Here is a 12,735-nt window from a genome sequence, read left to right on the forward strand (position 1 = left end):
ATGCTCACCATTGTCAGTGTTAATTAAAATATTGGAGCAGCTCTTCTCAACATGAGTTCTGCAAGATAATGAAAGTCCTAAGGCAGGGTATCTGAAAATACAGTGTGTGGATCCCTAGGAGATCCTGAGATAACTTTAGGGGCTTTTATTTTCACAATAATTCTAAAAAAGAATAAGACTTTATTTGCCATTTTAAAAATTGTGTTAGCATTCACATTGATGTTGCAAAATTGGCTGGGTAAATTACTGGCACCTTAGCACAAACCAAAACAGTGTCACCAAACTAATGATACATTGTATATATGGTATATACCATTTTGCAATCAAAGAAAAAACATCATTTCTCTTTAAGAATGTCCTCAGTGAAGTAGTAAAAAAGTTTTCTTTTATCAAATTTGAAACCTTGATTAACAAAGACTGGGTTAAAGACTGGCTTATATCCTATTTTGTGTAAAGAATTGTGCCATATATTATGGAAAATACTGTGAGGAAGCATGTGGAATAATTGTTGCTCTGTAGGAAGTTTAGAAGCTAATTGGGAAGGCAAAACTATATAAAAAATAGTGATGCTCAACAGTAAGTATGGCTGTATGCCATGTAAATATTCTTGGAATTTAGAGAGAGCAGCTCAGACGGTCAAGAATCTGCCTACAGTGCAGGAGACCTGGGCTGGAAAGATCCCCTGAAGGAGGGCACGGCAACCCACTCCAGTATTCTTGCCTGGAGCTCTCCCCATGGACAAGAGGAGCCTGGTGGCCTACAGTCCATGGGGTTGTAAAGAGTCAGACACAACTGAGCAACTAAGCATACACACACAGGTTATATAGATAGAGTTTGACTAGACAGAAAAGAGAGCGTTCCGAGTGTGGGAAATAGGATTTAAAGGGCCTGCAAATTAGATTGAAATGTTGGGACAGACAACTGATCCTTGAATTACAGAGAATTAGTTAGACAAATAAAATGGAGTCAGTTTGTGGAATGTTACAAAGCTCAGTCAAGGAGTTTACATTGATAAGATAGTAAATTAGCAGCTATCACTTGGTTTATATATGGGAATAACATTTCCTTTAGTTGTTGAGAATGGTTGAGCTTTTATGGTCTTTAATTTAGTGTATAGAGTAGGATAAAGAATTGGAAACTGGTATCATTTATAAACTTGTACCAGCATCCTACACACTTTTGTCCTAACTTAAAAGAAGTGGTAAAGTGTTCATGTCTTTATGGTTGTTAAAACCATGTCTAATGATTCATGTCTACCATTTTTCCTAATTAGTAATAATTTCTGTGAATTTATAAATCTTTTTATAATAGAGAAAATTGCATTATATAAATTTTAAAAGTAACTTTCAAGAAGAGTGTGGCACATATTCAGGTTATTGTAATCAAACATTAATTTGAATTTAATTATGTTTCATTAAGTTTCATAAGGAGTATGTATATCTCTTATAGGAAGCTTTTGTCCAGTGATCGAAACCCACCAATTGATGACTTAATAAAATCTGGAATATTGCCTATTTTAGTCCATTGTCTTGAAAGAGATGACAAGTAAGTACATTCTTTTAAGAAATAATTTACGGTGTGTCCTTTGCAGAAGACAACATTTTCTTAGTAGTTAATTAGATCTTCAACGAAAAAAAAAAAAGGGCTATAAGATGGAGTTGAAAAGCCAACGTGAAAAACAGTATAAGATATGTTTACCCTAAGAGAAGATAAAGATCAAACGGGAACTTGCAAGTGAATTTAGTTAGCCTTTAAGCTTTGAAAATTAGTAAGGTCTAGTTTATCCAGATAATTACTTGAGAAAGCTGTTTAGTTAGTAATGTGCAGGTATCTTAATAAAGAGTTCTTAATAAAAATAAGGACACCTTGAGAGGGTTATATGCTTTTTATAACAAAGAGATATTTTAAATGGCATTGGAAGTTAAAAAATACTGGGTATATAGATCTTTTACATCAAAATATTTAATACTTTTAAAATGCTGGAAGGGAGGAGTGGTTGGTAGATATTTTGGGCCAATGTAGAAATGCCTGCTGTTTAAAACAATTTGTTTTTTTTTTTGTAGTCCTTCTTTACAGTTTGAAGCGGCATGGGCTTTGACAAACATTGCATCTGGAACCTCTGAACAAACTCAAGCAGTAGTTCAGTCTAGTAAGTTGGTTATTAAGAAACAAAATTGTAATTTTCCAAAAACATGTTATTTAAAACACTTAGTGCTTTTTCTGAAAGAATAGAGCTATTAAATTATAAAATAATTACTTTGAATTCAGTAACACATAAGGCAGTTGAAATAAGCCAACTTAAGTATGTTACTTTGATCATCTTATCCCAGTGAGTGACATGTTCTATTTTATAAAGTAGCCCTTTGAGAGAATGGCTTGAATTTTTTTTTCATTGTTATTATAGGATTGGTTGTTTATGTTCCAACAAATGTAGGTAGGAAATAATCACTGAGTTATGTTATTGTAACTTGAGATGTCCATGAGTATTATTTCATTCTGCTTCCCAGGTGGTGCTAGTGGTAAAGAACCCACCTACCAATGCAGGAAACAGTAGAGACACAGGTTTCATCCCTGGGTTGGGAAGATCCCCTGGAGAAGGGAATGACAACCCACTCCAATATTCTTGGCCGGAGAACTCAATGGACAGAGGAGCCTGATGGGCTATGGTCAGTAGGGTTGCAGATAGCTGGACACGAATGAAGTGACTTAGCACACACTAAACAAAGAAATTCATAAGTTTAAGAAGGTACTTTGAAAATCCCCTTGAAATATATAAGCAGTATTCTTGTCTAAGGGCTTCCCAGGTGGCTCAGTGGTAAAGAATCCACCTGCCAATGCAGGAGACGCAGGTTCGATCCCTGGGTTGGGAAGATCCCTTGGAAAAGGAAATGGCAACCCACTCCAGTATTCTTGCCTGGAGAATTCTATGAACAGAGGAGCCTGGCAGGCTACAGTTCATAGGGTCACACAGAGTCAGACACAACTGAATGACTAACACACACCTAAGTATACCTGACTGATCTCTATGTACTTAAAAGTAGCATTTTTCAAAACAATATCAGAAGGAAAAGAAATGGAAGAATCATGTATTCAGTGCAGTATTCTTCTGTTAAATGTCCCTCTGTATTTCCTTGTTGTTAAGTAACAGAAGCATTTTCTGATTCAAAATGTCTCATGTGGCCAGGTTAAAGACCCATGTGATATACTATTTTACATTTCTATATTCAAAAGTTATTTTAATTATTGGAGAGTTTTTCTTCAAATTTGAAGATAATACTCTATAAGGAATTTTTTTAATTTAAATCCAGGTTTAATTATGAATAAAGTTTTATCCACTTAATTTGATATTTGTCTATATATTGAAGCTGTCATTTTGATGGTGACAGTTTTGTCTGCTCCTCAGAAATTTTGTACTACTGTTATTCTAATGAAAATCATTTAATGAGAATTTATTTTCTATATGTATATTTTTTTGATAGACTCATTTCTTTTGGAATTTCAGCAAAGAAGTTCAGTTTTCAGTTTACAGTATTGACAACTTTTTTTTTTTTTCAATTTTTAAAAAATCTAATTGATATATAATAATATCTTCAGACTTAAATGATAGCATGTGTTTTCTTCCTTCAGATGCTGTGCCACTTTTCCTGAGGCTTCTCCATTCACCTCATCAGAATGTCTGTGAGCAAGCAGTGTGGGCCCTGGGAAATATCATAGGTTTGTCTAAAACTCATAATTCTAGTCCAGCAGTTGTTGTGATCATGTACTGTGTAGTACAAATGCCTACTAGGAGTTGAAAAGGAAAAGCAGCTTGCCGTTTTCAGTTCTAGTGTTTATGAACTATTTTACAGAAATTACAGCTGTTTAAGTGTAAACACATAGTAAACAGAAGGAACATTTTGTTGCTTATGCCATTATATCTCTTTGTATATAGTCAGCTCTTAGTTATTTGAATAATTACAAAATATGTGTATGATTTAGGTATTTTCCTCATCCTCCTTCATTACAGTGAGGTCCATTTTATTCCTCAACTCTCTTAACTGTCCTAGGAAATATTAAGAAAAAAGGAGGTGGTAAAACTTAAACCAAACTTTTTCTCTACAATAGCAGTTCTGAGAGGAATCTTAAGTTGAAAATTTTTATATCTCTTATAGATTTTAGTACAGTAAAATATAGTAATGTTGTCCACTATTATCATGAAGTCATCGTCATACAGGTGTCTATATGACTGTCATATAGACAGCCTTGTTAAATGTTGACCACCGTGATTACCATACCTTTCTGGTTTTCTCTGATAAATAATTGCAAGAAGAATAATTAAAGACAGCTCCAGTATTTCAGGAATTTGTTTTTTAACTACAACATTAAGTTTACGCAAACTCAAAAATTCAAAAAGCTGGAGAATGGAAAAAATCTGGGGTCTGAACTGTATTGTGTACCATTATATTAAAAGTTATTTTTGCCACAGATTTTTTTTTTTTTGCATGGAAGTAATCAGCCTTGCTCTGATAAAGCTCTTCTTTATTACCCTTTTGGGGGCCAAGATGGAAGGTGAAGTATGGTTAGTGCCCCACAGTTGTGTGTTTTCAAATGGGCAGGTTTCCCTATGAACTGTTCTCGGCATACAATATATTGCTGTTAGGAATGCTATCGTTTGTATATCCAGAGTCCCTTACTTTATATCAAATTTTAGATTTATAACTTTTAATACCACATCTTGATCTCTGGTTTTTAATTCTAGTGACATTGTATAATAAATGGATACAAAAAGAACAAATATTTTATCTTCAAATGCTGTAGACATAGTTTACATAGTTTAAATATATAAAGTTAATATACTCTCTGTGCTTTGACGTTCAGGTCATCAGTATAAATTCTAGATATTTTTCTCTGTAATGGTATTCCCATATTTCTTTTTATAACATGAAGGTTTTTTAGAGTACCATTGAGAGAGAAGACAAAAAGCAACAATTCTCTGTTCACAAAGTACTTGAAAACCTTATTTAGGCTTCTGGCATTTAGATGCCATAAAAACATTTTATAGGTGAGCAGCATATAAACCTGAATACATGAATAATGTGCAAAGGAAGTCTTAGTACCTTATGTTACATCTCTTGGCTCAAAGACCTAAAATGTGAGCTAGGTTATTATTGTCTAAAACTGCTGCATATATCAAAATATATGGTTCAAGTACAATAAGCAGCATATTGAACCCAGTGCTTTATGTTTTCTGAATTACTTATTGTATTAATAAATCTTCCTTCCTACAGGTGATGGGCCACAGTGTAGAGATTATGTCATAAGTCTTGGAGTTGTGAAACCTTTACTTTCCTTCATAAGTCCATCTATTCCTATAACATTCTTAAGAAATGTTACTTGGGTTATGGTCAACCTATGTCGCCACAAAGACCCACCACCCCCAATGGAAACCATTCAGGAGGTAACAAGTGTTTTTTGTATTTTTTTAAAAAACTAAAGTAGATATTATTATGTGTATATTTTTATCTATGTATATTTTAAAATCTATATATTTCTCCCTCTTTAGATTCTTCCAGCTCTTTGTGTTTTAATTCACCACACAGACGTAAATGTGAGTAAATGCTTTCCATCATATATTTTTATGTGTATATATATTTAAGGCTTCACCCTAGTTCAAGAGCTGTTATACATAGTTTGGTATTTTTGTATTTACTCTGTGTTTACCCATATCACAAAATGTAAATTTCAAGTGAAATCAAGCCTTTTATTTTGGTCTGGGCAGTAATGTGTGTGCATATATTATGTATTTTTTTTTGCGAAAACTGACATTAGAAGTTGTTAAAGTTGCCAGTTAGTAAGCTCTCACTAAGATTATAGCTTTGACTGTTCATAATCTTTTTATGGAAGCTCATTCTGACAGCTGGCCCGTGAGAGAACACATATGCCTAGTGGTATTATTTTTTGAAAGGTAAAAAAAGTGTGTGTGCCTTTATGCGTGCATTTGCATTCATGTACCATTCTTACACCAGACCATAAACGTCAGTTGCTCTTTAATTTCATTATTACTCTGTTAATTCATTTATAGTGACTTTGCTAATGGCCTCACTTGGTATAAAGATAATTCTTGAGTATCCAAACAACAGGGGGAAAAAAATCAGTGCAAACTAGATTTTAAACATAATAAATATATCCTACTCATTCTTTCTAACACAGCAATGGAAAAAGCAACTCAGGAAGAATGAATGAGTAGGAAACAGATCTAACTGCTTATAAAGTCAGTCTAGCCTTCCTGTGTTAGAGGAGCTAGAAATGTTATGGGTAAAAGGAAATCACATGAACAAAATGCATAGCAACCATCAGAAACATGTAGTTTTTAAAAACACAGTTTGGTATGATCAGTGTGTGACAAACTGCTTCATTTCTTCAGTTTCTTAGGTAGTAATACCTTTTTACCAAGATCTCTCTAAAGATATGGAACAACTTAAACTTCAAATTATACTACGTTAAGTTAGAATTATATCATGTGTTTGACATTCATAGAGGAACATGATCTTTGCTCTAAAGATATTTTTAATAGCTCCAAATAGTCTAAGCTCTTTAAAAGCAAATAGAAAACACACGTAAGCAAATTTTGGTTTTGGCTTCTTATAGTCAAATTTTTCATATTTTATTTTAAAAGATTTCCAAGAAAGATTAATCTCAAAGTTTGTAAGTCTACTGGAAAAACCAGATATCTTGGTTGACCTTATTTTCAGAGCTGTATTGTGTTCTTTCCACTTGTTTACCCCAATCCATTTGAGATTGTAACTCCATTTTTCTTACTCTTGATGTTATCTTGAATTTCCTAAACCAGTTCGCATTGTTCTTTTTTTTACTAGCATTAGTAATATTGTTTGCTAAATAATAATGTTTACTAAAATTAAAATCTTCTTTGGTTAACACTTAGGAGCAAGTTCTTAAATCAGGCCATCAAAGAAGTAAAAATAACTAAAATAACGAAACTGTTTCCACAAACCATAAGTGAAATATTGAAATTACACGAGAGTTGTAATTAGTAAACTTATCCATAGACTTAACTTTGCTGACACAAAAAGTGCATATGAAGTTACTTTTGTGAGTTGAAATTTAGTTGTCTCACTTGTTTTGATACTTCCTTATGTGTGTGAATTTTTTCATTCAATGTCTTCTTTTTACATTAAAAAATATCCATAGTTCTTTCTTGAATTTCTGAAAGGAAAAATGACAAAGTGCTGTTTTCTTCTGGGGGCTTCTTGGATGTTATAAATATACCATTGATTTAGAATGTAAAGGTTCATAGAGTTCATATTCTAGAAAGGCTTTGAAAGTAAAGTTTCAAACATAATTATTTATTACTGTATCTTTGTCAATAATTGCATTATTTAGCAGCTTAACAGTTGTTTTTCATACTTTGTTTTGCCATAACTTCTAATTAGGACTTAACATACAAAGATGAAACACAGTGGCCTTTTGTACTTTGAAATATAATCATAATAAGTTAATTACATGAGCTTTTTTAAAAAAGTAGTTTTGGCAGCTGATGTAAATTATAGTTTGGTTGGTTGGTTCATTGTTTTGTTTTTTTAAACTAGAACATGTTTTTTGATTATAGATCTCATAGGCTGACTGTGGTTACTTTTAATGTCTTTATCTGTAGCTGTGGGAGACTTCTGGGAAATTGCCTCTGGTTTTACAAAGTAAAGCAAACTGGTTGGAAAAGATGAAAGTACTATAACCCTAATACTGGAGTGTTGGCTTTAGACCAGCCAACGTGGTACTGATGTGAGAACACCTTGAGTATATTCACCTACCCCAGATATTTTTAAGGTGGATACATATACATATAATGTTGGATACATATACTCTTTCCAACTGTATACATTTATCACAGTGTCCTTGGGCCTATTATCCCTCCATCTGAGCATTGGGAAAGAGAATGTCTTTTTCTCATATTTTATGTGCTACATAGTATATTTGTATCTTTGTGATTGAGGAGTGGCTATCAGTGATTGGGATCATAATTAACCTAAATATCCTAACTATGACTGGAACATGAACATACTTGATACAGACATTCATAGTTGACGGTGCTTAGTATAATAGAGAAGGCTAACATTCCAGTGATTTTAAGTGAGAGCAAACAAGAAAGAAGATGGTAGAACAATCAGAGGTTAGTCCATATGGTTAACATTTTTTGAAATGAGAAAATATTCAAGGATTATTTTAATTGTTTTTATTCATTAGATATTGGTAGATACAGTCTGGGCCCTCTCTTACCTTACTGATGCTGGCAACGAACAGATACAGATGGTAATAGACTCTGGAATAGTCCCTCATTTGGTTCCTCTTCTCAGCCACCAGGAAGTTAAAGTGCAGGTGAGTTTTATATTAATAACATGCTACTATCTGCTTTAAACATGACATTCGAATATGGATAATATCAATAGTTTAAAGTATTTTTTAGTCTAATAATAATATATCTGTGATGGAAAAGAGTGAATTATTATATCCCCATTTTAAAGAAGGAGACAATGAGATATGATTACTACAAGAATATCCCTTTTCCTTCAGAAAAAAAAGCCAAGTTGACTTCTTTGTAAATTACTGATCTCTAACGTAGAGCAGGGCAGTTCTTAAAGCAACTTGGGTAGCATCTGAAACAAGTATTGATGATTTTATGTTTCCTACTTTCCCTGTTTTTCTTCTTTTACTCTCCTACTCTTTTTTTCCCCTACAGCTGTCCTTTTTTACTCTTCTTCACTGCACCTGGCAAGTTTAGTTAATGCTCAGTGTCACTGGCACTGTGATAAAGGCTCTGTACTGAAATGTGCTGCTTAGGGGCTTCCTAACTTGTATTCTTCCAGTTATGTAAAATCGTTTTCTTTGATTTTTGTTTTATTGTATTATTTTAAAATCCTTCCATAGAAATATCCCAAATAACCTGCATCTAGAAAAAGCTAATAAAGAGAAGGTGAGACGTTCACACAGTTTTAAGCAATAACTGTCAAACAACGGTGGTAAAGGGAGGTGCAGCAAGATCTCCCTGTCCTTCAGAGGTAAATAGGGTGCTTTAATCATAGAATGACAAAGAACCTATAAACTACAATAATAGCATAAGGAAAACTGTTAACCAGATTCACTTTATCAACTTTGGCCAGATGATAAAATCAGGTGTGTGAAGCTTAAAGAAAAAAATTGGTTTCCCTTGCCCAACTTTTAGAATTTGTTTCAATAAATCTGCTATATTTCCTTGAAATCTGGGCTTTAAAAAGCTCTTCATATGCTATCAAAATGAAAACCCATCTCTAAAATTTAAAGCACTTTAAAGAAAAGAAGGAACACTTAGCTAAATTCACAAATAATTGATTAATAGAATACTTTGTCATTTAGGGGTATTTGTAGTCTATTTTAAATATTCCTACTAAATTCTTATCATGAGGTTTGCATTTCTTAAATGTGGTATTTATGTCTTGGTATAGGTTTTTGGTTTGCTTTTTGTTTTTTTTTCTGAATGCATCTTCACTTTTAATACTGGACTTTGAGAAAATAGCGCTTAGACTTTTACTTTAGCCAGCTCTCAGAGAAATTTAATGTTCTATACCTTACCTGATTACTAATACAGATTTTGTAAAATTTTTTTAATTTTTCATGCCATAAATTTGACATGTAGAAAGACTAATGTAATGAACTATGTAGGTTTCCTGTATATTTCTACTTCCCCTCCAGATTACTTTGACACAAATCCCAGATATTGTATAACTTCATCCAGCTTGCATCTGTAAGAAGTAAGCCTATTTTTTAACATTCACAGTACTGTTAAGAGCACTTTAGAAATAATCATTCAAATCCAATCAGTATCTGAATTTTACTTTTTGCCTCTTTTTTTCCCCACAACTTGACCAAATCAGTAGGTCTTCAAACAAGGTCAGCACATTACATTTAGTAGCCATGCCCTTACGTTTCTGTTACTCTTCCTTTATTCTTTCCCTTATTAAATTTATTTGTTGAAGAAACTGCTGCTAAGCTGCTAAGTCACGTCAGTCGTGTCCAACTCTGTGCGACCCCATAGATGGCAGCCCACCAGGCTCCCCCGTCCCTGGGATTCTCCAGGCAAGAACACTGGAGTGGGTTGCCATTTCCTTCTCCAATGCATGAAAGTGAAAAGGGAAAGTGAAGTCGCTCAGTCACGTTCGACTCTTCGCGACCCCATGGACTGCAGCCCACCAGGCTCCTCCATCCACGGGATTTTCCAGGCAAGAGTACTGGAGTGGGTCGCCAGTGCATTCTCCAGTTGAAGAAACTGGCTCACTACAAAACATTTTTGAAAGAAATTAAATAAGACCTAAATAAGTAGAAAGATACCTATGTTTGTGGATTGAAAGATTCAGTATTAGGGTGGTAATGGTCCCCCAAATTATCTACAGATTAAATGCAGTTCTTGTTAAAATCGATATTGAAAATACAGTGGACCCAGAAATAGCCAAAACAGTCTTGAAAAAGGAGTCAAGTTTGGGGACTTCTCACTTAAAACCTGACTACAAAGCTAGAGAAAACAAAATTGTGATTCTAGTATAAGGATAGACATACAGATCAATGAAATAGAATCAAGAGTCCAGAAAGAAACTCATATATTTGTGATCAATTGATTTTCAACAAGGGTGCCAAGAAAATTCAGTGAGCAAAAACAGTCTTTTCAACAAGTGGTTCTGAGGCTACTGGATATCCATATATATAAAGGAATGAAATTGGATCCCTATTTCACACTATATTTTTAAAAAATAAACTCAAAAATGAATCACAGCTATTATTAAATGAAAACAGATATTATGAAATATCTGGAAATATAAACCTCTTACAAGGCATAAATCTTCATAACCTTGAATTAGGCAGTAGTTTCTTAGATTTGACACTGTTAGAAGCCAAAGAAAAAATGCCCCCCCGCCCCCCAAATTAGACTTCCAAAATTTAAAACTTCTAAAGAGACCATCAAGAAAGTGAAGAGACAACCCACACAATGGAAGGGGATATTCACAGATCATATATGAAATAGGATTTGTGTCTAGAATACATAAAAAACTCTTAAAACTCAACAAAAAATGGCAACCCAATTCTAAATGGTTTTTAAAAAGTAATGTTTTCCAAAGAAGACATACAGATGGTCAGTAAGCACATAAGATGTTCAACATCATTAGTCACTAAGGTAATGTAAATCAAAGCCACAGTGAAGTACTACTTTATACGCACCAGGATTGCTATAATCCAAAAGACAGTAACATGTGTTGGCAAGAATGTAAAGAAAATATGATCCTTGTACATTACTGGTAAGAATGTAAAATGGTATAGCCTCTTTGGAATGTAATTTGACAGTACCTGGAAAAGTTAGACAGTTATTATATGACCCAGAAATTCCACACCCAGGTGTATGCCCAAGAAAACTGAAAACGTGTTCACACAAAACTTCTGTATTATCTTATTTTCTTTATGGTCATAATTATTATCTAAAGTTATCCTTCATACTTACTTGTTTATTGACCATTTACTCTTACAGTAATGGAGGCTCCCTAAGAACTGAGGTTGTATCTGACCTATTCACTCCTCTGTTTCTAAATCAGTGTCTGACACAACTTGCTCAAAAATATAGATTGCCATGAATGAATGAAGATATTTCTCATAGCCTGCCTAATACACCTTTGTGTATAATGAGTGATTCCTGTAGAACACCATCATCTTATTAAATATTTTTATGTTTCAGACAGCAGCACTTCGAGCTGTAGGCAATATTGTTACTGGAACTGATGAGCAAACACAAGTAGTTTTAAACTGTGATGCTCTTTCACACTTCCCTGCACTTCTGACACATCCCAAAGAGAAAATTAATAAAGTAAGTATTTTTAAATACTGTTTAATAAATAGCATGTGAAGAAGTCATTTTCATTTATGAAATTACATGGTTGAGTATCTTTAATATTTATTGTTAATATAAGCTGTCATTTAGACATTACGAGAAACTAAGATATTTTACTTTTTATGATATGGACTGGTACATGATTTTCCATTTTTACAATAAACCAGTTGCAAACAGTGCAAACTTGGCTCTCCTGGAAATGATGAAATAGAGATAATTGGGTGTTAAATGTTGTATGATTAGAAAATTTTAATATCTAAGTAATCTTAAGTTTAATATTTTTTAACTGATAGTGTGTGTATGTGCGTGTGCATGTGTGTGTGCTTGTGGAGGCTATGAAAAGGGGGCACTGACTGGTGATGCTGATACTGGAGTGCATCTGAGGCTGTTGTAGAAGTGCATGGGTTGTTGATTACAACATTGCCTATGATTATAGCCCAGGAGCAGCTCACCTAGTAGCCTAGCACCTTAAAATCTCTGACAGGTTCACTGAACGTGATCCTGTGATCTGATCCAAAAGAGCCTTCTGCACATTAGGAGTAAAATTTGTTTACTAGTTTTTTAAAAGAGAGAAAATGTTTCCTTTAGTAAATTGATATGTTTAATAGATTTATTAAGTTTATAAATTATAGTAATATCCTACATAGGACACTAGGCAGATATTTTGTCTCATTTCTTTTTTTTTTTTTTTTGTCTCATTTCTTTCTGTGTTTTCAAGTTGCTTTTATTTTCTATGAGGAAAAGCGATTTGTAATCCTCTTGGTAGCAGTAGCACCATTGTGGTATAAAGGGTAGCATAAAAAGATCATTGAGGTAGATCAGTAAAGCCGTTGAAC

At 33.5% G+C, this 12,735-nt stretch overlaps 1 protein-coding gene and 1 non-coding gene across 2 annotated transcripts in view; both read left to right on the forward strand.

Moving 5' to 3' along the window:
• The window catches only part of KPNA4 (karyopherin subunit alpha 4), a 62,157-nt gene that overhangs the window by 33,446 nt on the left and 15,976 nt on the right, over positions 1-12,735 (forward strand). Inside the window, exons 6-12 of the mRNA XM_070792371.1 lie at positions 1,450-1,545; positions 2,064-2,149; positions 3,628-3,714; positions 5,268-5,437; positions 5,543-5,587; positions 8,239-8,370; positions 11,747-11,875. Coding sequence (XP_070648472.1) covers positions 1,450-1,545; positions 2,064-2,149; positions 3,628-3,714; positions 5,268-5,437; positions 5,543-5,587; positions 8,239-8,370; positions 11,747-11,875 — 745 coding nt within the window. The remainder of the gene's footprint in view (positions 1-1,449; positions 1,546-2,063; positions 2,150-3,627; positions 3,715-5,267; positions 5,438-5,542; positions 5,588-8,238; positions 8,371-11,746; positions 11,876-12,735) is intronic.
• On the forward strand, positions 12,094-12,416 carry LOC139185362 (small Cajal body-specific RNA 7). The gene has a single exon (XR_011568985.1). It is a non-coding gene; the product is annotated as a small Cajal body-specific RNA 7 (non-coding RNA).

The sequence above is a fragment of the Bos indicus genome, chromosome 1, assembly GCF_029378745.1.
Source record: "Bos indicus isolate NIAB-ARS_2022 breed Sahiwal x Tharparkar chromosome 1, NIAB-ARS_B.indTharparkar_mat_pri_1.0, whole genome shotgun sequence".
Taxonomy (NCBI): Eukaryota; Metazoa; Chordata; class Mammalia; order Artiodactyla; family Bovidae; genus Bos; species Bos indicus.